The sequence below is a fragment of the Ahaetulla prasina genome, chromosome 2 (genome assembly GCF_028640845.1).
Source record: "Ahaetulla prasina isolate Xishuangbanna chromosome 2, ASM2864084v1, whole genome shotgun sequence".
Lineage (NCBI taxonomy): Eukaryota > Metazoa > Chordata > Lepidosauria > Squamata > Colubridae > Ahaetulla > Ahaetulla prasina.
Genome location: NC_080540.1, coordinates 119,104,994 through 119,132,231, shown reverse-complemented (window position 1 = coordinate 119,132,231; position 27,238 = coordinate 119,104,994). Strand labels below are relative to the sequence as shown.

Here is a 27,238-nt window from a genome sequence, read left to right as displayed (position 1 = left end):
TGCAGCCGCATTCTGGACCAACTGGAGCCTCCAAACTTTATGCTGGCTTTAACAAACCATAGTTAAAAGTATTACCTTTCTGTATGAACAAACCCAACAGAGGACACAGAAACTAGATGATACTTCAACATTGAAGAAATCTTATTTTCTTTGTTTTGTTTTAAAGTAACAATTGCAGCAGGAAGAATTAAGTTTTTGTAACTGAAGACATGAGTCTTTCTTTCCCAGACCAGTGAAAATAATTAAAGCTGCTCTTTGCTCTGGAAAGGAATTTGTCATTAGTGCCAGTGACAGCTTCCCCCCTGGGGGAAATGCCAGGTTCAAAAAGTAGTTTTGTCTGGAACTGCAGCGCAAGGGGGAAAGGTTAAATCCTTTTTGATTGTTAAGTTTTTTAAAGTAAAAAAAGTGCCATCCGTGCATTTAAAGTCTCTGTTTTTGATTCCAAAATAAACAAAACTAAATTGCCAGTCATTCAGGCCAACAAATCATATCTAGAAATCAGACTGCATCTTCTGGAGGAAGGCAAGTCCAAGTTCGGTTTCTGTTTCAACAGCTGCGATGAAAGAGCTAGGATCTTAGGTGAATTTGCTGGGAGAGTTTCTCCCAGATTTCATGTGTCATAACAGGAGATCGTGAGCCATAAGGCCACAGATCCATTATGTTCTCCATATCATATTGGGACTACTGATACTCAGTTTCAGTCACCTGACTCCCATTTTTTAAAAAGTGGTGCACTTTTTATCCATGGAGCTACTCATGCTTACATGGATGTGCCATGTAATTTACAATACTTATTCTTGCTAGAGATTATGAAAATTATAGCCCAGTGCTCCTGGTCTGAGTTTGAATATTCTTATGAATGAAAGCCAATATATGTATCCCCAGATAATGTCAGTCAGTGGGACTAGAGGTTTAGTCTTTCGAGCTTTTGGACTCATGCTGAAGCCCATCCTCAGGGAACTTCTCTCTAGCAGAGTGTGTGCTTTGAGCTATTCTGTGTGTGGTATTTATATGGTGCCTGGTTGCGTGTGGTATGAATATTGAATATTCTCATCACCCCGCATGGAATAATATACCTTTAGAGCAAGGGTTTGTTTCTGAAAACTATGTTCTCTGTGTCCTTCAGAAACCGATTTGGCATTCCCAGGGAAGATTACAAAATAAAGAGAATTCAGAGCAGATAATAATTAATGATCTGAGCAAATAAATCAAGTGCATGAAGAGGAATATCTTTTTTTCCTGGCTTCGGTCGTACAGCTCTTGTGGAAGTATTTCCCAACTCTAAATATACTGATTAATATGGTTGTTTCTGAGGTTAATCTCAGCCTTTGAAAGGATTATTTTCCTTTTTTATAGGGTTATGAGGAATTATACAAACTCTCTTCAAGCTGGCATCTTTCACCTTTACAACATTCTGGCAGCTTGCTAGCAAGTCAAGAAAATACTAGAAAATATTCCTAGTAATTCCTAGTGTATGTTCTTCTAGTTCAGTTCTAGTTCAGTTACAAATAAAAACCAGAAACTTCAGTTGCCTCTTGAAAAAGCACCTTTGGGACAACCATGACCTGGATGACTGAGAATCTCCCTACTCATTAAAGTGAGTTTTGCTGACAGCTGAAGAGCACTAAAGTCATTTAAAGTGACAATAACTACAGATCCCCTTTTTAATAAATAACACCAACTCAAAATTCCATCATGGCCACCAACCAAGATCAGGAAAAGGAGATGCTGGACATAAGAAAAGTTCAGAAGTGGTGATTAACCAGCACTTCCAACATTTTTTACCCCTACAGCAACTGCTAATTAAATGCCATAACTTCCCAGGCAACATCTAAGACTTCTTCAGTGATTTGGGGAGTAAGAACTGTTCATCCCACAACTTGGTATATGATTGGGAAAGAGGAACAACTATAAAGGGGGAAAGGAGAGTCCTAGATTACAGAAGAACTGATTGGCTCTGGCTCTGGCTCTGCCTGTCATTTCACGCTCCAAGGAGACGAAATACAGGAATGCCTGAACAGCCTCTCCCAGCTGAAAGGTGAAGTGGGCCCTGAGTACAACATTGTCCCTTCCAGAAATAGTAATCACATGCAAAGGGACCTTTTTTGCCTTCTAGACTAGTTTTGTGGCAAAAGACTAAACAGCAAGGGAAGAGCTGGGGTGCACCCCGCCCCCCCAAACAAAGCAATGAAAATACCACCACCACCATTACCAACCAACCACTAAAGAAAAGAGTCTTCTACCTTTAGAAGCCTTTTTCTTTATATTATTCCTAAATGTATTCATTTCTTATCTCTTCTAAAAGACAAGCATAGAAAAGATGAAAGGAACAAGATCAGATATATGAAAGGAGCCCTTAGCAGGAGCAGAGGCTGTTCAAATGTCTCAAAAACCTTGAGCTTAAAAACCATAGATGCACCAAAGGTTCAACTCTTCATCCGCCATAGCTAACAAATAATTTTAACTTTTCTTCAAGGCTTCAGGAGATTGAGCCTGGAGTACATTATGACATCTAGTCAGTGCTTGAGTGAGAAAGGAAAGAGACAGAAATTTCCAGGAAAATTTTATATGCCTACCCATTGTAGACCGTTTAATGTGCATTTTTACCTAATACTCCTGGGAAAGATTCTCAGATTAGAGCAAATACTTGCCACAATATCTCTCAATGTATACTTGCTTCTTAAGGGGCTTTCGAAATATTCCCAGAGGAATATTCCCAAAGGAACCTTCAGATTCGTAATGGAGGCCATTCAGTTTTTTGTCAGAACATGTGTTTAGGCTTGGTGGTTTGATGGGATCTGTAACTTTAGCACATAACACATAATACTAGTCTAAAACTAAATCCTACTCTAGAAACAAGTTGCTAGTGATTCCCTGGCCTCTGTGCTAATTGACACAAAAAGCAAGAAGGAAGGTTGGCCATTAAAAAGGAGTAGAATCCAATGAAAGAAGCGTTTGACCCCTTTTCATAGCAGAGATCAGAACCTGAATAAATCACATCAGTGATATGACCAAGACACTCAGATAAGCAGCTGTCGCTAGAATTCTGACACACCTGGGAATTCAACTCCATTGATAGGTGGATGCTAAAAACAGTCCAGAGGAAATACTCTCTGGAAACAGGATCTGGGAAACTGAGTGTCTTGCACCACCATAAGTACTCCTTGATTAATGATGGTAATCGAGATCAGAATTTTCATTATCAAGCGAAGCAGTTGTGAAGTGTGACATCACATGATCCATCGCTTAGCGATGGCAATTCTAGCCGTCCAAGTTGCTGCCATTAACTGAATCCCACGTGGTGATTAGGCAAGCTACCATGATCCAAATTATTCCTGTCTTGGTTCCTCTGAGCCCCAAACCTAGTTAAGGTAGGGGACTGCCTCCTCTTCAACTTTTCCCTTTCTGTCTCTCCCTCCTACCCCCAATCATTGTCTTTTGCCTTTCCACTGATCCTGCTGACCCTGCCATTCTGTGTTCCTCTCACTCTGCCACCTGCAGTTGACCTTTGCTATGTTCTTTCTCCTGCTGCTGATGAGACAAGCCCAGCCTGGCCTCTAACAGGGCAGCTGCTGGCCACACCAGGCCTTTAATTTTACAACATATAGACAGGCTTAACCATAGTTTCATTTGTATTGATTTATATTTATATTTATTTATTTATATTTATATTTATTGATTTATTGACTTATATTAATATATTGACCATCAATTGTGTTGTAAATGTTGTACCTTGATGAACGTATCTTTTCTTTTATGTACACTGAGAGCATATGCACCAAGACAAATTCCTTGTGTGTCCAATCACACTTGGCCAATAAAAATTCTATTCTATTCTATTCTATTCTATTTGGAAAAATGTGACCATCCTAGACCAAGCCAAGTCCAAAAAATGTCAAAGAATTTCTAGAAGCAGGGCACTCTGACAAATTAGCCATCAATAAACACATAGACATTAACAACATCTATGGATATGCAAAAGAGACAATCAACCAGCCAAAAAGGGAACAAAAAACCCAGGCACTTCTCCACCAGCAATCAGCACCCAGATCAGCATAGATTAACTCCAAGATTAAGATAAAACCAATAATCAAGTAAACAATGCCTCAATCAAGAAACTGCCTAAGAAGCCAGCAGTAAACAGCCCAACCAAAGAGCCTCTAAGGCCACCCCAGCAACATTGACAGGAAAAACCACTAGACTAGAATACAAACTAAAAGCAAACCACACTCCTTATTAGCACTGATAATGTTACCTAATTTGGATAATGAAAGAAAACAAGCAAGCTCAGAGAGCACCAAGGACCCCTCATTTCAACCCTGAACTACAACTATTCACTTCAGGGACACCCTTTACCTGCCTAATATTGCAGATGAAAGAGATGTGGTGGCTCAGTGGCTAAGACGCTGTGCTTGTTGATTGAAAGGTCGGCAACTCAGCGGTTCGAATCCCTAGTGCTGCCATGTAACGGGGTGAGCTCCCGTTACTTGTCCCAGCTTCTGCCAACCTAGCAGTTCGAAAGCATATAAAAAATGCAAGTAAAAAAATAGGGACCACCTTTGGTGGGAAGGTAACAGTGTTCTGTGTGCATTTGGCATTTAGTCATGCCGGCCACATGACCACGGAGATGTCTTCGGACAGCGCTGGCTCTTCGGCTTTGTAACGGAGATGAACACCATCCCCTAGAGTCGGGAACAACTAGCAGATATGTGCGAGGGAACCTTTACATTTACCTTATAGCTTAACTGAGCCTGTCTAGGGGCTATTTTTTTTAGTACACCTCCTTCTTGTCAACTCTGTTACTCCAATAACTGAGAACAATAGTTAAATTTACTATCTTTGACAGTGTCGGCTAACCTATGGCACGTGTGCTGGAAGCGGCATGCGAAACCCTCCTGCGGTGAATGTGTGGCCTTGCCGGCTCCTCTTCCATGTTTCTGTGCCTAAACGTGCGCCCGTCAGCTGGCCATCATGTGTGCAGGGGCAGCAGAGACCCTAGAAGAGTGGCGGTCCATCACACAAGCACAGGCCGGCACTCGATCTTCTGGGTTCGCGCATACGCTGTTCATTGGTTCATTGGGTGTTTGGCTGCTGGCTTGTGCATGCGCGATGGACTGCTGCTCTTCCAGGGTCCACCCCCCCTGGCCAGCTGACCGGCGCACGTTTAGGCACAGGAATGCGGAAGAGAAGCTGGCGAGGCTGCACATTCACCGCAGGAGGGTTTTGTGTGCCACTTCCGGCACGCGAGAATGCCAAAGGTTTGCCAACACTGATCTATGATGATGGAAGAGACATCCATGTTTGGCTATATAGTTCTATAGCCACCACATGTATTTTTATTATTTTATATTTTATATTATTTTATTTTATTTTATTATTTGGCGGTGGGTGGATATTTCATGCATTCAGTCACTATACTGATTTAGGCTGATTGGCTATCAGTACAGTTAGGCCTCTCTGCAACACCTGATTTAACATCAATTCTGACTGGTTAAGTGAATCACCAGTGATCATTAAACATGACATCATGTCATTGTGACTTATGATTTCCTGCTGACTTCTTCATTGATTTTGCTTGTTGGAAGCTGCTAATGAAGGTTGCAAATAGAGATCACGTGATCACAGGGACACTGCAACCACAGTGTTTAAGGCCCAGTCGATAATCTACTTTAGTGCTGTCGTAACTTTGAACAGTAACTGAACAAGCAGTCAGTAAGCAAGGACTGCCTGTGCAATAAAGAAAGTAAACCATACAACTAATGTCAACTCTTCCCAAGGAGAAAAGTCTTCTGGCCTGCCTTCTTACCAGAAGAATATCAACTTAGTATGTTAGGTCTATTATCTGTGAACAAAAGAATACTTGGTAAAAAAATGACTGCTAATCATCGTTTAGACTTTTAGCAATCTTATGTACTGAGTGGGTGAGGACTGGATATAAAGAGTGGAAAGTTGCTTGAAGGAAGAGTTTATGGGATTTGCTAGAAGCCATTAGAATGAAGTAGCTTTGAGGTACTATGCCTCTTTTTTTAATTGTCTGGCTCCAGTAGTTATGGAAAAAAGATGGTGGGTCTTGGAAACTGTAGTTTATCTTGACATGAGTTCTAAGGAAATTGACTTGAAGGAGCTGCTATTGTGATTTAGCAAAACTGAAGAGAAGCTAAACTGGTTTTTAAAAAATAAACTTATTGTAAGGTTGGGGACAAGGTTTGCTGAAAAAATACATACAGTTCATATAATCTTTTGTTTACAATACCTCTTTGAATGAATGGTCAAACTATGTGGATTTAAGCAGAACAGGATACGCTTCTGGTTAGATTGCAGAATAGATTTACTTCTAGGTTAAAACATCCCAAGATCAATAAGCAAATGTTAGTAAAATATTTCGTTTCTTAAAGAACAATGTGTGTGCGTTATGGTGCTTTAAAATCTTAAATTTGCTGCTATGGGTTAATTTTTACAGCATTTCACAAATCTACAAATCATACAGTAGACTCCAGTGTTTCCTCATTTTTTATTTTTTATTTTACTTTCTGAGTGTTATATGTGTATAGGCACCTGAGTGCACAATGACCCCACACAAACATATATAGAGCTGCCAAAGTGCTACTGGCAGCTTTCCTCCAGATGCAGTTCCGGGGACATTGGATGACTTTTCCCTTGGCCAGTTGCTGTCTGCAAGTGGTATCTGCCTTTCTCTGGCTTCTTTCCCCTCCTGGCTCAAGTCTGAGGTCCTCCTCCGTTCTAGTAGATTTGCTTTCTTGATTTTCAGACAGGCTGTTCTGAGCCTTCATGGCAGAGCTTCTCTATGCTTCAGATGGATCTCATCCACCGCTGACCGGCTTCAATTATCTTTCTCCCTCTGAGTTTCCATGACAACTGGACCTCGTCAGAGGCCTATCTTTGGCTTTGGGTAAACTTTTTGTTGGCCCTCGCTTGCACAAGATTCATGGCATCTGCTTTAGATTTGAGCTGCTGGGAAGCAGTAGTCAGCCGACAACTTCAGCAGGGTGGCTGACGTTTTTGGCAAGAGGGTGGCTGGGTGGTTCCTGTGCCTCATGTGACAAGCTGGATCTGCTTTGTAGTTGGTCTGGTGTTCCCATTCCTTGCCTGATCCCTCTGTGGATTGGCAAGGCCTGGCCACTGCATAGGACGTGCTGTTCAGGCTTGGGCAGAAAAGCAAACAGGCTTTCTGCGTTTCTATGGCAATGTCAGGCTGTGGGCAGAAGCTGGGAGAGGGCTCTGAGGCCCCTGGATTTGAGTGGCCTGTTTGAATGATTCCAGAATGGCTGTGGATTAGGAAAGGGGGCTGCCTAACGCTCCCACTTAGCACTCCTTGGGGTAGCCAAGGGTTGGGCAATTAATTTTCCCAAGAAGCCACATGAGAAACAGGGACTGCTGTGGAAGGCCGAACCAATAGGACCAACACATTACTGTGAAGATGTGTAGGCATGTATGTAAATTGAAAAAAAAGTAAAAGTTCCTTTCAAAAGCAAAGCAATGCAGTTGTATTGCGTACATGGTATATGCTTACTTACATTTGACTTCCAATTTCCGATTGACCTCACATGGGCTGGACAGCCATGCACTGGATGTGGCCCGGGGGAGGGAGGTGGGATGTAAAATGCCCAGATTTGGTTAGCTATTACTTTACTGGACCCAGATTGGTGGAAAATTTTGAGAGGCAGAAGGAGCCAATATGTAGGAAAGAATTGGCTTCTGCAAATGCCAGATTTTAAAAACTGCAGGAGTTGAGGGAAGAATGCTTCAATATGTGGTGCTCTCTCTAGCGAGCCGTGCCAAGTTTAAGCCGTCTTTCTTTCTGGGCACAGTAACTATTTCACCCATGTTTATATGCTCTCTCTCTCTCTCTTTATCTGCCAGGTGTTGGCAATACTCTTCTCAGGAGCAAGCAGGATTTTTCCCAAGTTTTTTCTATTTAATTTGAATTCAGCCTTTTATCAAAGAGTACCTGGAGTCCATGCTTTGGATTCTTGAATCCTGTAAAAACCTTCATTCTTTGACTAGCTAGTCACTTTACTTTTTCAAGCTTTTTTTTGATCAAGCTTTTTAAACTTGATCAAAAAAAAATATGTCAGGGTTCCTGATACCGGGCATTACAGCCATATTTTAGAAACTACATTTAACCCCGTCTCAAGCATATATCAATATATTGGCAATGTTTGATGGCATTAAATTAAGTTTTATGCCAAATATACAAACCTGTTTTTATCTATGCCCTGTTTTCAACTTCTCTCTGTTTATTTCTTTCTTTTTTGTGAGTTCTGCTGACAAAATCTTGTCCTGGATGTGAAAAGTTCTTTTCTTAGATTTGCCTGGGATTTGTTAGTAAGAGGAAATGGTTGGCTGGAACCTGAGACAAGGCCAATATTTAAGATATCTATTTTCAGCTTGGCAAAGGTGAATGTGGGCAGTTAGCAAAATACGCAGATGACAGATACTGGTAAACTAGGATAGTGCAAATTAGAAGAAATTGACTTCACTGAAGTGTTATTTAGTGGAGGAATACGGTTTGTAGCAAAGCTATCGTGTGCGGGCTCTTAACTTGTTTGTAATTCTTAAGTGATTTATGCACAAAAAATAAGTATACGAGTTGGTGAAAAAGAGATTCTAATTACTCATTGAATTAATTCTTTATGGAAGTATGATATGAATACATTGTAATAGCCACATCAACTTGTGGAAGTGGAAAATGTGGGAAGGAGTTTGTGAAGTTTGAGGCTGCTATCTGATTGTGTTCTTTTTTGGAGGCTCTTTGCTTCAAGTATAACTTTTCTCTCCCCTTTTCCCCCAAAGGTAACCTCTCTACAATTACTTTCTGTATCACCTTTGCTGCTATTTATGACAAATTTCTCTCACACTACCATTTCAAAATTCTTTACTTTAGAATGAATCTTGTTAGTTGTAGGTCTTTATATGTCCAATGTATGATGGACATGGGTGCCAGATACAAAACTAATAAGCTTTTTTTCCACATGCTGCTAGATGCCAGCCTGGTCTGATTGGAGACCACTGCCAGTTTCAAGATCCATGTCATCAATCGCCCTGTGCCAATGGGGGTTCATGTGAAAGCACCTTGCGTGATGGCACTGTGCACTACCAATGTACCTGTCCCAAGGGCTTCCGAGGTGAGGATATCGGGTGTGATGGAATAGGGAGATAAAAGCTTCTGGTAGAAAAGTAGTCTATTGGAATGGCAGTATAACTGGGTGCTCTCCAGGAAGAATGAGCCCTGAATATAAACGAGGAAGTAGATCTTTTGGGGGAAGAGCCATCTTCCATGTTCGTAATGTATTTCCTTTTCTGTTTAGGTCAGGACTGCTCTCTGTTTGATGCATGTGCCAGCAAACCATGTGTCAATGGTGGCCGCTGTACTAACTGGAATGGCAGATATAATTGCACATGCCCATCAGGTTACCAAGGCCGCAATTGTCGGAGTGATGTAGATGAATGTCGGGTGTCTGGTCTGTGTCAGCATGGTGGTACCTGTCTTAATACACCTGGCTCCTTCCGCTGTCAGTGTCAAGCTGGTTATACAGGACAGCACTGTGAGAGCATCTCTACACCTTGTGCTCCTTCTCAGTGTCTCAATGGGGGCACTTGCCGTCAGACGGGAGATCTCAGCTATGAGTGTGCTTGCTTACCTGGTGAGTGAACTTCCAAAAATTGTTGCTTATCTCTGCTCTATGAGAGCGTGGTGGAGAGAGAGAGTCAGCACAAAAATAACTCTGATGCAATTGGGTTGTGTGAAATAGGAGCATCACATGGAACGCAAGCTTCACTATTCTGCTTTTGCTAAATTGTATTTCACTGCTTTCCTGTCAGGAAACTCATGGGAAGCTATTGAGAGCTTTGGCAGAGCAGGAAGGAAGCAATCTAAAGGGAGGTGGGGTAGGCAAGTTAGCAGACACCGCTGTGGCTGTTTGAGCCAGAATGCAGTGGGAGGCTTGGCTAATGCTTCCTCCTTGATCTAGTTTATGATCAGGAATGCAGGAAGGGCTTTCACTGCATAACTCAAGAGACTCTTTGGCTAACAATTCCTAACCAAACTTTAAATTGTATGTCATCTATCCTGGAAGGTATCCTGGTATGGTATGTGCTTGATAGAATTCACTCCCGCGAAAGAATGCATAATTGCACATTCCACTTTAACACTTTTTTGCTTTCCTTTCCAGCAGCTAATTTTCCCACTTAGGCTAAATTATCTAATTTCCCAATTAGGCTAAATTATCTTCTTCCCTCCTTTCAGGTTTTGAAGGACACAACTGTGAAATTAATGTAGATGACTGTCCGGACCACATGTGCATGAATGGAGGCACTTGTGTGGATGGTGTCAACACCTACAACTGCCAGTGTCCTCCAGAGTGGACAGGTACTGGAAAGCAGGCCAAGAAACAGAATGTGATTAATTTCAGGAGGCTTAATAAGAATGTGGGCAGCTTTTAAGATCTGGTTATAAATAATATTCTTTCCTTTTCTCCATGGTATTATAAAAATATTAACTATCTAATTAGGAACTTTGCCTGTTTGATGGCTAAGACTATTTTTTAATCCTTCCAAAATTTTGGTGAAATGGTTTTATGTTGGCTTAATGAACAAAGAAGAGCAATGACAGCTCCTAGGAACAGGAGAGGAATGACAACTTTTGGATTCAACTCTGCTTTGGAAAACATTTAGCTAAAAGTATCCCTTTTTTCTGCACCATAGGTCAATTCTGTACTGAGGATGTGGATGAATGCCAGCTGCAGCCCAATGCTTGCCACAACGGGGGCACTTGCTTCAATACCAATGGAGGCCATTCATGTGTCTGTGTCAATGGCTGGACTGGGGAGAGCTGTAGTGAGAACATTGATGACTGCCAGACAGCTGTCTGTTTTCATGGTGCTACTTGCCATGATCGTGTGGCATCCTTCTATTGCGCATGTCCTATGGGGAAGACAGGTAGCTAGCTTCTACCATGCATGTCATATTGGCGGCCGTCTCCAGGAGGGCCTTTTACCAGGTCCGCCTGGTTCACCAGTTGCGTCCCTTCCTTGACCAGGATGCCTTATGCACGGTCACTCACGCTCTGGTCACGTCTCGGTTGGATTATTGCAATGCTCTCTACATGGGGCTGCCCTTGAAGTGCACCCGGAGGCTGCAGTTAGTCCAGAATGCGGCTGCGCGAGTAGTAACGGGAGCCACTCGTGGCTCCCACGTAACACCACTGCTGCGCAGTCTGCACTAGCTTCCTGTGGTCTTTCGGGTGCGCTTCAAGATTTTGGTTACCACCTTTAAAGCGCTCCATGGCTTAGGACCCGGGTACTTACGAGACCGCCTGCTGTTACCCTATGCCTCCCACTGACCCGTACGCTCCCACAGAGACGGTCTTCTCAGGGTGCCGTCTGCGAAACAGTGTAGGCGGGCAGCCCCGAGGAGTAGGGCCTTCTCTGTTGGAGCTCCGACGCTCTGGAATGAACTTCCCCCTGGCTTACGCCAAGTGCCTGATCTTCGGACCTTTCGCCGTGAACTAAAAACATATTTATTTATTCAAGCGGGACTGGCATAATAGTTTTTATAGTTTTTACTATTTTAAATTGGGTTTTATTGTTTTAGGGTTTTAAATTTTAAATTTTAATGTCGGCCTTTTTTGCAATTTGCTTCGTTTTAAATTCTGGTTTTAATTGTATATATATTGAGTTTTATCCTGGCTGTACACCGCCCTGAGTCCTTCGGGAGAAGGGCGGTATAAAAATTTAATAAATAAATAAATAAAATCAATAGACTTTAATCAGTGTTAAATAAAGAAACTAAAAAGTCAATGGGCATATGGGCATTGAATAAAAAGAATATGATTACTTTTTAAATGGAAAGAAATAATGAACACTGTTGCTTTATGGGTTTTTTCTTATTTTTTACATATAGTATTTTTCAGAGTATAAGACACATCTTTTTCCCCCCAAAAAGAGGGTGAAAATCTGGGTGTGTCTTATACTATGAATGTAGCTCCGCCCAGCCTCTGAAATGGAGCTTCAGAAAAAAAGCCACTGAAATGGAGATTTCAGAGGCTGAAAAAAAAGCAAGGCACAGAATGAACCTGTTGCTAAAATTCACCTCTGGGAACAGCTGATTGGGGAGGCCGATCCATTTGCCAATCAGCTTTTTTCTTATTTTCCTCCCCAAAAACTAAGGTGTGTCTTACACTCCTGGTGCATCTTATACTCAGAAAAATACAGTATATATTTCTTCTCATGTGGTGACCTTTCTCTTTCAGGCCTCCTTTGTCACTTGGATGATGCCTGTGTCAGTAATCCTTGCCATGAAGATGCAATTTGTGACACCAACCCAATGAATGGCCGTGCCATCTGCACCTGCCCACCAGGTTTTAGTGGTGGAGCCTGTGATCAAGATGTGGATGAATGCTCTATTGGTGAGAATTTTGTTTTTCTTGTATGGAGGTGTTCAAGAAGTAATGGATGCATGGAATTATGCATCTTCGAAACAATGGGAGGGTCCAAAGGTTTTCTGAGATAGACTGACCTCTGCTGGCATGCCTTTGAATTGTTTTGTCTCAAGTTGGCTCTACAAGTATAATTTTGGGCCAGTCAGCCAACCACTTTCATTTATTATTTTGCTACTTGCAGGAGCTAATCCATGTGAGCATTTTGGCAAATGTGTGAACACACAAGGCTCCTTCCATTGTCAGTGTGGACGTGGTTATACAGGTCCACGCTGTGAGACAGACATCAATGAATGCCTCTCCATGCCTTGCCAGAATGATGCCACCTGCCTTGATCGTATTGGAGAGTTTACATGCATCTGCATGTCAGGTAAGATCCCTGAATCTGGCTTCAAAATTACTGAATGTATACTTGGGTTGTAGTGAGAATAATCTCAAAAGCAAGAAAAAGAATAAAGTATGCAGTTGACTGGAAGGGAAGAGAGTCAAATCTCTGAGAAAACTGGGCTCCTTGAATGAACTTAAGTAGTTTACTTCCTTGGTTCAAATTGTTTTTAAAAAAGAAAATTGAGAGAAGTCATTCACTGTTATTCTTATATAGTACATAAAAGGTATTACAAGTACTTTCTGAAAATAATTGAAGAATAACCTTGACTGCTTCATATCTAGTTGTTTGCTTGGTATGAGCTTAGCTTCTTGTATTTTGCAATTCACATGTGTCTAATTCTGGAAGGCAAAGTGGATCTTAGATTCTGATTTATCCATGTTTCCTTTGATGTATTGTTCCTTATTGGATTGTTGGTTTTATTAAATAATAATTCGTTATTTCTTTGGTGGAGAGGATTTACTCAGGAGGGATTTACTTAGGATGATGTGTCCTTTGCCCATTGTACATCTGCAGTTTTTACCATACGTTTTTTTCTTAAAATAAGAGATGCAGAACTATAGGAATTGCAGTCCTCATGATTTTAAGTGTCTAACTTGAAGTTTTCCTTTTTTTTCCTCTCTCCCTCTTGCTAATTGTGGATGTCACTTTACTATCATGAAACCACAATTCCTTAATATTTAGATAGCCAATATAAATTTCTATGAAGAGCTGAGGAAGAATCATTCATGAAAAAAGCTAGAGTTTTGAATGTTGGATCTTTCATAGAAATGCCTCCGCAGCATAGCATTGCTGTGCTGTACACTGGGACAAGAAGCAGGTTGAGCCTTTCAGAAGTTTCTCTAGAATCAAAGCATGTATATATACACACAAGACATTTCATAGAAAGTGAGAGATGACTATACAGTTGTCCATTTCCCATTGTGGCAGAACTTTTACGATTGAGGTATTGCATAAATTTTGTACAATGTTCATACAGACAGTTAGGAGTGCAGCATTGTGCTTGGAATATTAATGGTCAGGCTGGCCTAGTGAGGGATGAGAATTGGCTGTTCTTTGTGTTTCCATTACCCCATATAGGGAGCAACATTCTCCTTCCTTGCTCACCCATTGGTTAATGCTAGCTTTTTGTACAGGCCTGGGGGAGGGGTAAATCTTCCTAGCTGCAAATGCCTTTGGGCAAAAGGAGATAGTAAACTTTGTTTTAATGTTGCATGTTGCTCACCCAGTATTGCTCTGTCCTTGAGCCATTCCTTTTGGGATTAGGATACAGTGAAAGGTCTGTAATATTAAGACTACATAAGTGGCTTCAGAAATTACCCAACATGAACAGTATTATTTTCCTGTATAATCTTCTTTTCATAGCAAGAAATAGGAACCCTTAAAAAGGATGGCATCTTAAACTAGATCAAGCTATTTCTCCACCTAACATTTAGCAACAGATAATTTCTATATCACCTAACTTATCTTTCTCAGTAGGTATATATCAGGAGTTCAAACCGGAATCATCCTCATTATAAATGCATATACTGTAGCTTATGTATAATGCTGTCCTATATGAAAGGACATAAGCAGAACTTCTTTTTACTTCATGTAGAATCCAGCATTCCAGGAAACCAGATTTAATTGAAAATGGATACCCTATTACAGTAGTTCTCAAACATCTCAGGCCTGCTTTACATCATTAAAAATAATTGAGGACCCCAAAGAGCTTTGGTTTATGTGGATTGTATCTATTGCTATTTACTGTATTAAAAATGAACTCTGAAGAAATTTTAGAATATTTATGGATTTGATTTAATTGACAGAACCACTACACTATTATATTGCCTGTCATATTGAATTAGCAAATTATCTCATTTAAGTTTGAATATTCAACCTCACAGGATTGTTGTGAGAAAAATAGGTGGCAAGAGTAACGGGTATGTTAACTGCCTTGAATTATATATTAAAAGGGTGGGAAATAATAATAATAATAATAATAATAATAATAATAATAATAATAATAATAATAATAATAATAATAATAATAATAATAATAATAATAATAATAATATTTCAGAAGAAAATTGTTTCTGACCAGTGGGACAATAATTCTGACAGCTATTAAAGCTGTCTTTGTACGGATAGTCCTTAACTTATGACCATATGGGCCTCTGAATTTCCATAAGTCAAAAGAATAATAAATCAAGGCACCCATGTGACTGGCTTGATTTTACAACTCTTTTGTGGTGGTTATTAAGCAAACTAGGTCAATGCATTCCTATGTGCTTTTTTTTTGGGGCGGGGGGGTGGGTGGGCTGAAAAGGCTGGTTTCCAGCAAAAAAGTGAATTGTGTCGTGGCTGCGCTTTGCCACAACCAGCATTAAAGGTGAGCAGGTTGCCAAGCATTCAAAATGTAACTGCAGGGGAGCGTTTCCATCAGAACTCACCGAAATACAGAAGTAGCCCTCATTTTACAACAGCTCACTTAGTGACCGATCAAAGTTACAACATCACTGAAAAGAGCGAGTTATGGCCTTTTTCACCACTTACGACTGTTTTGCAGGATCCCCATGGTGGTGTGATTTACATTTGGATCACCTTTTGCGGCCTTCGGGAAACCAGTGGGGAAACCAAGTTCACTTAACAACCGCATTACTAATTTAACAACTGCGGTGAATCACTTAACAACTGTGGCAAGGAAAGTCGTAAACTAGGGCAAAATCCACTTAACAGATTTCTCACTTAGCAACATAAATTTTGGGCTCAATTATGGTCGTAGGTTGAGGACTACCTGTACCTTTTGGAGGGGTCCACCATAATTTGAAAACAGTCATTAAGTGACCGGTCGTTAAGCAAGGATTCAAACACTTTAAAAAAAAACCTAGATTTTACGATTGCTCAATTTTGCAAGTAAAATGCTGTTTATTATGGTGTATCTTACACCATAATTATTAACATAATTAATAAATTTGTGTTCCTGATGACATGGGCTCTTCATTCCATTATTTCTGTGGGATATATGCTGAGTACCTATTACGAATATATAGAGAGAGAGGGTGAAAAGAGGATGAGGTTAGAGTTTGCAATAGAAATTATTCTTTGTGATTGCAGGTTTCAGTGGTACTTACTGTGAGATAAATATCAACGAGTGTGAAAGCAATCCCTGTGTCAATGGGGGTGTCTGCAAGGATATGGTCAATGGGTTCAGTTGTACCTGCCCCTCAGGTAAGTATAGAACCAGGAGCCTTACCTCACATTTCCACTTAGAAAGAAATGAAAGTGGGTTGTTTTTTTCTGCATAACATTACAGATTCTGTATCTAGAAACCATTTCCCCCCCACTTGGCTTTTTCTTACTTGACACCACATGTATGTGCTTCGAGTGTATTTGAAGTGTGCCAAGCCCTGACATTTCGAAGTTTGGCAAATTACAAACCCTTTTCGTAAGAAGCTTAGTTTTTCTTCTTAATATTTTGAGAATGCCTGTTCCTTGAGTCAACTTAAAAATATGCTCTGCTTTGTTTTTAGACTTGTGCTACGATGTCTCTTGAATTCATACTGCCCCCTGTGACATTTCTTGTCTACTGCCCCATTGTTTAGATTGCCTAGGTATCCGTTGCTTTGCAAAACAGCCTATTTGGAGAATTTTTGGTCAGTGTCTGGGTTACCACTGTAATTTTATGGCAGTATCATTAGCTTCTTCCCCAGGACTTGCTCAGCCTTTCCGCTACAGCCGGGTGGAGGTACTATGCCCCATTTAGTTGTTTTTAGGTTTGATTGGCAGACAGGCCTCTAGCATGCTCTGTGGGAGCTTGGACAATGGCATCTTTGTTTCCCTAGCCTGTCGCTCAGGCCCCTGAACCCAATTTACATGTGGGGTAGACACTGCAAAGCCCCCTGTGGAGAGAAGGGAGAGAGACATTAAGAGCTCTTGTTATAGGCTCTGGTGGTAAGGCTGAGTTGTGTGACTAAGCTGTGTTTTACAGTGCCAAACCTTTTCTATTACTGCCTGTATTATTATTATTTTTTGGTTCAAATTGTCAGCTTATACTGGGTTGATCTAGTTCCAGCCATTTGGAAACTCTCTTAGAATTGGCAAATACTGACCCTGAACCATGCTTGTAGTGCTTTTTATTTCCTCTAATGGCAATGGGCTGCTTATATAGGATTTTCCTTACATAGCTACTGAGAAAGCAGAAGTAGCCATTCAGGTAATACTTCCATTCTTCCCAAGGTCATATTGGATTTACCAGAATTATTGCATATATGCATGGTGTTGTGATGCTTTATGAAGTACATTTTTGTTATCTATGATAATTTAGGAAATTTGCATGGAGATACAAATAATATTAGTTGATGTGGAACATTACTTCCTTGAATATGAGGTCTTTCACATTGAAACCCATTAAATCCAGTCCTTACCATATTTCTAAATTTCCTGGCTCCCAAAACTCTATAGATTGTTTACAATAATAAGATTAAAACCAAAATCAAAAGCCAATAGCATAAGGAATAAAATCAAACTCCTGTCTCCTTTGCACTCAACAAAGCTGTAAAATATGATACAGATGTATAAACTTTCTATCAGAGTGAATAGCAAACAGGAAGCACTATTTTTGTGAGTTGTCGTTGGGATGTACTATCTGATGTGGTTTGATTACCATTTCATTGGTTTTTCTGATTCGTTTGACATATTTTTCCTTCCACATTTAGGCTTCTCGGGTTCTATGTGCCAAATAGACATTGATGAATGTGCCAGCACACCATGCCAGAATGGTGCCAAGTGTGTGGATAGGCCCAATGCTTATGAATGTCGTTGTACAGAAGGTGATTGCTTACTACAGAAGTTGATGAGATTTGATAATAAATGCAAGGGTTTATGGGATACTAACACAGGGAGAAATAAATGCTGCCACACTGTTTTCTATATATTGTGTGCATGATATGAGTTCTTTTCCTCATAACATATCTCTTCATCCAACAGTTGTTGTTTTTTTTGTAAAGGAAGAATTTGAAGTAATAGTTGCTAACACTTGATTCAGGGTTAGTTTATTTCTATCTTTGGTATTGGGTCATGAATCAGTAGAAAACCAATGATAAAATGTTTTCCAAACTAAAAGTGTGCATATGTATTTTTTTCCAGGGATATAGTAGTGTTTCCCTATAATGGAAGACACATCTAATTCCTCCTACTTAACCCTTGTAATTGGGGGCAAACTTTTATTACTCATTGCTGTAATAGGAATTTCTTCAAAGAAAAACCAGGGAAAAAGGGAAAAAAGCACCTTTGGGACAACCATGACTGGGATGACTTAGAATCTCCAGAGACATTCCTCAGGAAATTACTGTAATCCATATAATGCTGTCTTCTGTTTTTCTTATAGGTTTTGAAGGGGTTTTGTGTGAAAAAAACATAGATGACTGCTCCCCAGATCCTTGCCACCATGGCACTTGTGTAGATGGCATTGCCAGTTTCACCTGTACATGTGTGGCTGGTTACACTGGGTATCGCTGTGAGAACCAGATCAATGAGTGCCACAGTAATCCCTGTCAGCACGGAGGCAAATGTATTGACCTAGTAAATAAGTACCTCTGCCACTGTCAGCCAGGGACCTCAGGTAGGAACTGTTTTCTTACTTTACAAAAAATGTTCTCTCTTCCTTGCTTGGGTACCAGCTCTCTCTTAAGGGACAGAACTCTTGAGCAGTCGCTTTACCATTTGTAACACTTGCAGGCAGCACCCTTAAATAATACTTCAAGAACCTTGCTAAATCATGCTAGCATACCTTATCATCTACACATGTCATTTAGTCAACACAAAACACAAATCCAGCTATCATGGAGCCTGGTGAAGGGAAGGGTGGCCTACTACTTTTCTGAGACCCATAATATGTCTTTTCCTTTAAGGTGCTAACTGCGAAATAAACTTTGATGACTGTGCCAGCAATCCTTGTGACTATGGGAACTGCCGTGATGGCATCAATCGTTACGATTGCATCTGCAAACCTGGCTTCACAGGTGATGGCTGGGTGACAGGTTATGTTTGGCTGGGGGGCTGGGGCAAGAAAGGAAAGGAGGCGTTGGTTATAAAATCGGCAAAATTTGATTATAGCACAGATGATAATGTTTACAGAGTATGAGTATTTGGCTTTGTAGCCAGAAATTGGGGTGTTCAGACTGGTTGTAGGAGAAAAATGCACAAACTGTGGCTCCAGGATGTTATGTGGTTACAGTTGCCTCTCAGATCATCGATTTAGCCTTTCTAAAAATTGTTGCTGAACTGTAACAAATTGAAAAAGGATTAAATAAAGAGCACAGATTTTTACCAGTTCTTAATTTAATTTAAAAGTATACAAAATCGAGCAAAATTATTGCTTGATTCGAATTATTGTTTTGGAATATAACCCCACCCCTCATATGCCCCTGATATGCCATTCAAAGGTCTAGTGCACTTGGCCCCAAACAATTGTAGCTTTCTATGTGTTTAGTTTTAATTAGTACATGAGGCAAAGCTGAACTGACCTACTGTTCCTCAAAGCTATAAGCTTAATCATCTAATTGCTGAACATTCTTTTTTCCCCCCTTTCAGGTCCTCTGTGCAACATAGAGATTAATGAATGTGCATCCAACCCCTGCAAGAATGGTGGTACCTGTGTGGATGGTGAAGATGGGTTCTCTTGCCTTTGTCCTGAGGGTTTCCATGACCCACACTGCTACTCAGAAGTGGATGAGTGCAGCAGCAGCCCCTGCGTGCATGGCACATGCCATGATGACATCAATGGGTGAGAGCTTTCACCAGGCCCAAGTCCAGATGGCTGCCTTTGTGACTGCTGATCGGTCAGGAGTGGGCAGGGTTTATTCCTGTGAGAGATTTTTGACTGTGAAGAAAGCAATGCATTAAATATGCATCAGTAGGCCGTTTGAGTGGCCTTGGTGAACTGTTTTAGAAGATGTGAGGAATCTTGACTTCGTTATTTTATTTTGTTTAGGTACCAGTGTAAATGTGAGCCAGGCTGGACTGGAACCAATTGTGACGTGAACCACAATGAGTGCGAATCCAATCCGTGTCAGCATTATGGGACCTGCACAGATTATGTCAATGGTTATCGTTGTAAATGCAAAGAAGGCTTCCAGGGTATGCTTCCTTGCTGTGCTTACCTTGGCCATACTTTTCCCTAAACAATTCCACTAGGACATCAATTTCCCCTTTCCTTCATTTCTGCATGACAGGGTTGGATGAGGGCACTGATGTCTTCTCAAATTTTAATTTATAGGATTTAATGAGATTATCATTTTCTCTTCAGGGACTTACTGCCAGATCAATATAAACGACTGTGCTTCTAGCCCCTGCCTCAACCAGGGCACCTGTATTGATGGCATTGCCAGTTATACTTGTCTGTGTGACTTGCCCTATACTGGTGAGTGGAGAGTTCTTGTGCAATAGAGTTGGTTGGTGGATTGGATGCTTTTTGTGGGGGGTTAACATAATTCTTGCTCCAACCTGTCCTCTGGAAATTGCTTATATCAATATTGCAATGCACAAAAAAATAATTGATACTGAGTAGTTGATTGGAAGCTGGAGGATCATGGCTCATATTCATAAGATGTACTTTTTCTGTTCCAATATACAGTCATAATAGCTCTGGTATTAATTGTGTAAAAATCTCGGCTGTATATATAATGCATAATGGCCATTCCATGATGCTCTTGAAATAGAATAGAATTTTATTGGCCAAGTGTGATTGGACACACAAGGAATTTGTCTTGGTGCATATGCTCTCAGTGTACATAAAAGAAAAGATACGTTCATCAAGGTAATATAAATATAAATACAAATAGAAATAATATAAATACAAATAGAAATAGATATGTGTCAAAACAAAGCCTAAAAAGTGTAAATGTATATATGTGCATATAAAACAGGGCAAGAAGAAACAGGCTGGTAATCTTGCCTTAGGTTTCTTGACATCTTGTTTAAGTATTGATGTCAGATAATAATATAAGAACATCTGGAGGGGAGGAAGTGAATTCTCACAACGGGTAAGGTCATCGGCACTGTCCAGTATGTGTCTATGACAGTTTTGCAATTTATTTTGAGTTTCACTTTAAATTGAATCAGCATCCATTGTTTATGGAGAAAAATCACTATTTCTAAGCAGCAGTATATCATGGCTTGAATGTTTGAGATATATCAAGATACACTTTCCCATAGAAAGAGCTAGTTCTGTTCCACAAATAATAGTAAATAAACCTTTAATTATTTATTTAATAAACCTTTAATTAATTATTTAATTATTTATGTTTTATATATGAAACAAAATTCCCATTCATGGCACTTTGTGGCTAAACTTCTGTTCATGGAGTTTCCTTTGTATTTGCAACTCTAGATAGTCTCATGTTGGGCCAGTGAATACCTGCATACTCTTGACAGGCTTTTCATTTTTTCCCCCAGGACGGAACTGTGAGAATGTCTTGGCTCCTTGCTTCCCTAACCCATGTGAGAACAATGGTGTTTGTGACCATACACCTGATTATGAAGGGTTTACTTGCAGTTGTGCACCAGGCTGGCAAGGTATTATGACCATGTGTCCTTTTTTCCCATCGCTTTCAGAGTATTGTATTTTGAATGGCTTTTGAATGGAAACAAGATAAAGAAATTAAAGCATTAAACACTTATACATTTTGTCGTCTCCGTATAGGGCAGCAATGCCATATTGACATTAATGAATGTGACCAGAACCCATGTCGAAACAGGGGCACTTGCACCAACACCCTTGGCAGTTATAGATGCGCCTGCCGCCCTGGCTACACTGGCATCAATTGCGAGATGGATATTGATGATTGCACACCTAGTAAGTTCATGGAATACATGGAAAAACAAGAAAGAATCTGATTGGAAATAACCCTGCTGGGTTATTTTTTTGAGACAGGATATATGGCATTATTTCTGACCTGAGATTCCTGCCTTGTTGTTGTCTTATCAAACTAAAGTGTCAAGGCCTTTGCTCAACTGTTTTCTTAAAAGTAATTCTGACTTGTCCTGACACATGAAACCAGATCTGGAATACCTTCGTTCATTTCCAGTGATATTTAGACTTATTTAAATGTTTTGGGAATGATCCTTAAGCCTGAAGTCCAGAGGCAGTTATGATGCTAGATCAGTGGTGGTGAGCTTTGGGCCCCAGTGTAAAATATTTGCAACATGCCTACATTGACTTTGCAGGCATGTCTTTCTCTCTCACACACAAAGACCAAACAAGAAAGAAACAATTCTCTATCAACACTCTTCCCCGCCCCCCCCAACATCTATTCAAGCTATTTTCTAAAGCACCTGAAGGCCAGACAAGGAATAATGGATGGAAACAACAAGGACAGATTCAGCCTGGAAATAAGGAGAAATTTTCTGACAGTGAGAGCAATCAACCAATGGAACAGCTTGCCTTCAGAAGTTGTGGGAGCTTCATCACTGAAAGCTTTCAAGAATAGACTGGACTGCCACCTGTCAGAAATGATGTTGGGTCTCCTGCTTGGGTGGGGGTTTGGACTAGATGACCTACACGGTCCCTTCCAACTCTGTTAATCTAGACTTTCAACAGCGACACTCAGTGATAGTGCTGAGGTTAGGCTTGAAGTAGATGCCTTGACTTCAGTCCTTGCTCCATTGTTGCCATTCAAAAAGGTTGCCTTACACCATACCCCAAGGCGTACAAGTCTTAAGGAACAACATAATTGACTTGCAGAAGATACCCCAAGATCTGCCATGCACTACTTACCTTCAGATGGTGTTCTTTCTGTTCAAGAGGCTCCTGCAACTCTCGCAAGGTTGTTCCAGGTTGCACAAGGCCTTCAGTCTTGAAACAACTTTGGAAAATGTTCTTCCATGACCCAACACAAGAGCTCACCCATTCTTGCATAGCCTCCAAAGCAAAGCATGCCCTGTTTCTCACGTGATTTTTCTGAGGGTCCAGAAAGCACAGACTTCTCACCCAGCTTCCAGAGTGGACACAAGACCGCAACCAAATCTCTTAGTGTCCAGAAGTCATGAGAATAAGACATGCTTTTAAGAATAGTTGTTTGGTGTTGCGGAATACTGGCGTGACACCCAAAACATGCCTCCACGTCATAACCACCACTATGCTAAATGCATGAGAATATACAAAATACAGAATTTAGTTATTTATTTGAAGACTTCCTGATAAAAGAAAAGAATGCTTTTGTTTACTAAAACCTTTTGAATATTCTCCTCCCTGCCACTAGATCCTTGCCTGAATGGCGGCGGCTGTCAGGATGGCATCAGTTCCTTCACATGCACTTGCCTGCCAGGTTTCACAGGACCACGCTGTGCAACTGAAACCAATGAGTGCCTGAGCAACCCCTGCCGCAATGGGGCCACCTGTACAGACTATGTCAACAGCTACACTTGTACTTGTTCCCCAGGCTGGGCTGGCTTACACTGTGAGCACAATGTGCAGGAGTGCACTGACAGGTGAGATTGTCAGGATTATTGTTCTAAGGGTTCAGCATCTAATGTCTTGCTCACAATCTCAGTGGTGAATTCAGATTTCTGAACAGTTCAGCATGCAGTGTGGTTGCTAGAATTCTCCTTATATTACTAAAGCCAAACAGTACAGTGGTGAAAATTGTTCTGGAGATTTGAATCATGTACCAAGTACATGCCCACTTTTCTTTCTGTGGAACATCATGCTTCATTCAGTTGAAGGGGCTTATGGAGCCTCGTGTTCTGACCTAGGCTTCCTGAGTCAGTAAAAACACACAAGTAGTCCCAAAAATTTCTTTTATTGCAACAGCTGTGAATTCTGTCCATTCACAGGTGAGTCCCAAATAGTTGTAAAAGAGTCCTTCCGGATAAGGCTGATAATCACCCACCTTTATCTACCTTGACCCGCTGCCAAAGACCTAATTGGCAAAGTCACATGGAGTCCAGAATCAAACAGAGCTTCAGGCTTTAAACTGAACAGAATTAACAACGTTGCTTCCTGCAAAGGCCCAAGTGCCTTTGCTCCTCTTTTAAGTCTTATGGGAGGGGCTAATCATCTCCCAGCCCTACTCTCGAGTCGCCCCCTTTTTTTTAACTGTTCTTGCCTTCTGGTAGCTCTGCGCATGCACGCACTGGGAACAAGCTTCCCCTGTTCCTCTGCCTCGCTGAGGTCCGACTCTGGAGGCTCTGGAGGCAGCATGTATCTCCCAGATGGCCGTTTCTCTGCCTCTGATGCAGAGCCCTCATCTGAGCCGTCCCCAGACTCCAAGACTGGCCCATGTTCCTCCCAAGCCTCCTCACTGTCTGACTCTGCTGCCAGCTCCATAGGCCGCCGGCGGACCACAACACCTCATTTCTGCTATCATGTTTCTCAGTACATGGATAGGTATACAGTGCAAAAAGTAGTAAATTATCTTTTTCAGTAGTTTTCAAATGGAGAAGTAGATCAATTTATATACATACTCCTCTTGAATTCTGTAACTGTTCCTTTGAATTATCTGCTCCTAGACCATATAGTCCAAATGGAACAAGGATTGGATGTTAAAGTGTAGGAAGATTTACCTATAATGTTCCATTGCCTGACTGAATCCTAAACATTGAGCAAGAGGAAAGATTAATTACTGGGCCTGCCTGGAGAACAGAATGGCTTTTCTTACTGTTTCATTTTTCAGATAAGAGTAGAAATCATTCTTTTAGATATTTGTTTGCCAACATATTTAGCCTAGAAGTTACATCTCTCTTGAGGAAACTCAGACTAGAAAGTCTCACTGGTCTCTCTGTCATTTTGTACTTCTCTGTTTGTCTTCTGGCAGCTCTTGCTTCAATGGTGGAACATGCTTGGATGGAGTGAATTCATACACATGCCACTGTCGTGCTGGCTTCACAGGCACCCACTGCCAGCATGAGATTGATGAGTGCCAGTCACAGCCCTGTCTCAATGGTGGGGTGTGCCATGATGGTGTGCAGTCCTATCGTTGCACCTGTCCTCAGGGCTATACAGGTCCTCAGTGCCAGGTAATTTGCTCCAAGCCTCAGGTAAAGGAGATGAAAACAATTTACACCTTTAGAGTTCATCTAAAGTGAGCAAGGTGTCTACCAGAAAATTTGAGAGTAAAGGATACATACCACAGTAGCTCAATACAAAGGGATGATGAGGGTTTCACATTGGTAAGACCACAATATTTTGTCACACACTCTTGCATTGCTTTGCCCTTCCAGAGCCTTCTGGATTTGTGTAGCCGCTCCCCCTGTCAAAATGGTGGGCATTGCATACAATCGGGTGCTACTTTATCCTGTGATTGCCCTGGAGGCTGGACTGGCCGTTACTGTGACATCCCAAATGTTTCTTGTGAAGTGGTAGCGAGGAACCGAGGTAAGGGTCTTTCTGCTCCCCTTCCACCTGTAAAGAAAAGTTGTCTGTTCCTCTTCAACCATGCTACTTGTGCTCACAGTGAAAACATCTCAGCCACAAGCTCAAATGTGGGTTGTTAATTATCCTGGCTTCTGAACATCATCATCTTGTACTCACTGTTCAAATATTTCAGAGCTACTGGGACAATGTCTTTAAATCAACTGAACCACCAATTAATCTTCCAACTGCAATTCCTAGGAGTGTCCATAAAATATTTAGCATTCATTCATATTTAGTTCTCCAAGCATAGTGTAAATATGGCTAATGTATTTGACCCAATAATAGATCCAGCATTAGCAAATGTTTCAATGTTTAGTCAGAGAGGATGTTTATTACATTTATTTCAAAATAGGATATTTCTAAACAATACTGAATGTCTTGGTAATCAATGAACTGTGCAATAGAGATGACGATCTGTTTGGTCCTTTAGTTCAGGGGTCTCCAACCTTGGCAACTTTAAGCCTGGCAGACTTCAACTCCTTTGCTGGCTGGGGCTTTCTGGGAGTTGAAGTCCACCAGGCTTAAAGTTGCCAAGGTTGGAGATCCCTGCTCTAGTTCACAGTGTTTCAAATTACGTTTCATGGAATCCTGGGATTACTTGAGAATTTGAGGGTTCTGTGAAGGATTTATGGGAAAATGTTTACTCAAACACAGCCAGTTTTCTATCAGTAAAGTTTTGCATCATGGCCAGGGTTTTCAAAAATGTTTCTAAATCATTTTTGAATTTCTAAATCATTATGTAGGCTGGAAACAATTGAAAGCCCTTGCTCTAGCTGCATCAAATATATTACATACTCTTTCACTTTTTAAATCTGCCATACTTATTTTATTTATTTTATAAACGTATTCAATTTCCCCCAAATGATGCCAATGAGAACTGTAAATACAGCCTTTAAAGAGAAATTGGAATCAAATTTCAGAAACACTGGAAAAGTGTGCATTTCCTCAAGAAATTGAACTTAGAATAGAAGGTATTCCAGCTTTTTTCAAAGGCTCAGAGCATAAATAATCTTGACTATGTACAGTTGTTTTTTCCCCCTTCACTTTCTTTGTTCTTGGTCATTCTGTTTAGTTCTTTTAGGAAGTACAGAGGGTATGTTGAGAGCACACAGCGAATAATTCTCTTTTTCTCGGCATAGGTGTGACCAAGGATCAAGTGTGCCATTATGGAGGCCGTTGTGTGGATGCTGGCAATACACACTACTGTAGTTGCAAGAAAAGCTACACTGGCAGCTACTGTGAGAGTGAAGTCAATCACTGCCAGCACAGCCTATGTCGGAATGGGGGTACCTGCCGCAGTTTTGTGGGAGGTTATATCTGTGAGGTGAGGAAGGCCTAGCCAACCATATCAGGCAGACAACCTAGCTTATGTTCTAGGAAAAGTGCTCCATAAAGGAAGGGTTGGAGGCCCTAATGTTGTGGAGGATGTTGTGAAGATTGGGAGCCAAGGAACTGGGACAAACCTTTACCTTATTTTTCCAATCAATGTAAAACAAGATAAAAAAACAACTATCTCCCAATGATCTGTGTTGCTCCTGCATTGAGTATATTTCTTCATAAAATACTACAGTTGTTTTCTGTTTTTGCTGTTCCAACACATGGTGTAAAATTTATGTATATTTTATATTCCTCATCAACACTGAATAACTCACTTTTTACGACCCTGTAATCCCTTAATTCAGGGTATGTGAACAGTAAAATATTTTCCACTGAATTTTTGTTGCAGCCATGGGCTAGATCAAACTGGTATTCCTTCAGTGATCTTTCAGATTTCACTAAGCAAGTAGAAACTATTTGTATACAACTAATTTTGTAAAGTAGAAACAAATACAGTTGTTACCTGGTTAGATTAGGAAGAATTAGAATTTAAGAAAATCTGGAGAGTTAAAAGTTTTCCATCTATACTTAACTATTGAATACTTGGATGGCAGTTTCTGTCAGCATTCAACATCCATTTTGTCATCTTTTCTTAAATCATTGCACCTTAATATATTTTCCTGTG

The 27,238-nt window shown here is 40.7% G+C and overlaps 1 protein-coding gene across 3 annotated transcripts in view; it reads left to right on the top strand.

Moving 5' to 3' along the window:
• The window catches only part of NOTCH3 (notch receptor 3), a 71,185-nt gene that overhangs the window by 31,400 nt on the left and 12,547 nt on the right, over positions 1 to 27,238 (top strand). For 2 of the 3 annotated variants that reach the window (XM_058170448.1, XM_058170449.1), the window contains exons 3-21: positions 9,004 to 9,146; positions 9,330 to 9,665; positions 10,268 to 10,390; positions 10,726 to 10,959; positions 12,272 to 12,427; positions 12,642 to 12,827; positions 15,939 to 16,052; positions 17,540 to 17,653; positions 18,211 to 18,444; positions 18,734 to 18,844; positions 19,416 to 19,608; positions 19,816 to 19,961; positions 20,131 to 20,244; positions 21,279 to 21,398; positions 21,526 to 21,678; positions 23,084 to 23,312; positions 24,638 to 24,839; positions 25,044 to 25,197; positions 26,376 to 26,560. In XM_058170448.1, the coding sequence (XP_058026431.1) occupies positions 9,004 to 9,146; positions 9,330 to 9,665; positions 10,268 to 10,390; positions 10,726 to 10,959; positions 12,272 to 12,427; positions 12,642 to 12,827; positions 15,939 to 16,052; positions 17,540 to 17,653; positions 18,211 to 18,444; positions 18,734 to 18,844; positions 19,416 to 19,608; positions 19,816 to 19,961; positions 20,131 to 20,244; positions 21,279 to 21,398; positions 21,526 to 21,678; positions 23,084 to 23,312; positions 24,638 to 24,839; positions 25,044 to 25,197; positions 26,376 to 26,560 (3,247 nt within the window). The remainder of the gene's footprint in view (positions 1 to 9,003; positions 9,147 to 9,329; positions 9,666 to 10,267; positions 10,391 to 10,725; positions 10,960 to 12,271; positions 12,428 to 12,641; positions 12,828 to 15,938; positions 16,053 to 17,539; positions 17,654 to 18,210; positions 18,445 to 18,733; positions 18,845 to 19,415; positions 19,609 to 19,815; positions 19,962 to 20,130; positions 20,245 to 21,278; positions 21,399 to 21,525; positions 21,679 to 23,083; positions 23,313 to 24,637; positions 24,840 to 25,043; positions 25,198 to 26,375; positions 26,561 to 27,238) is intronic. The other variant, XM_058170450.1, reaches the window with a different exon arrangement.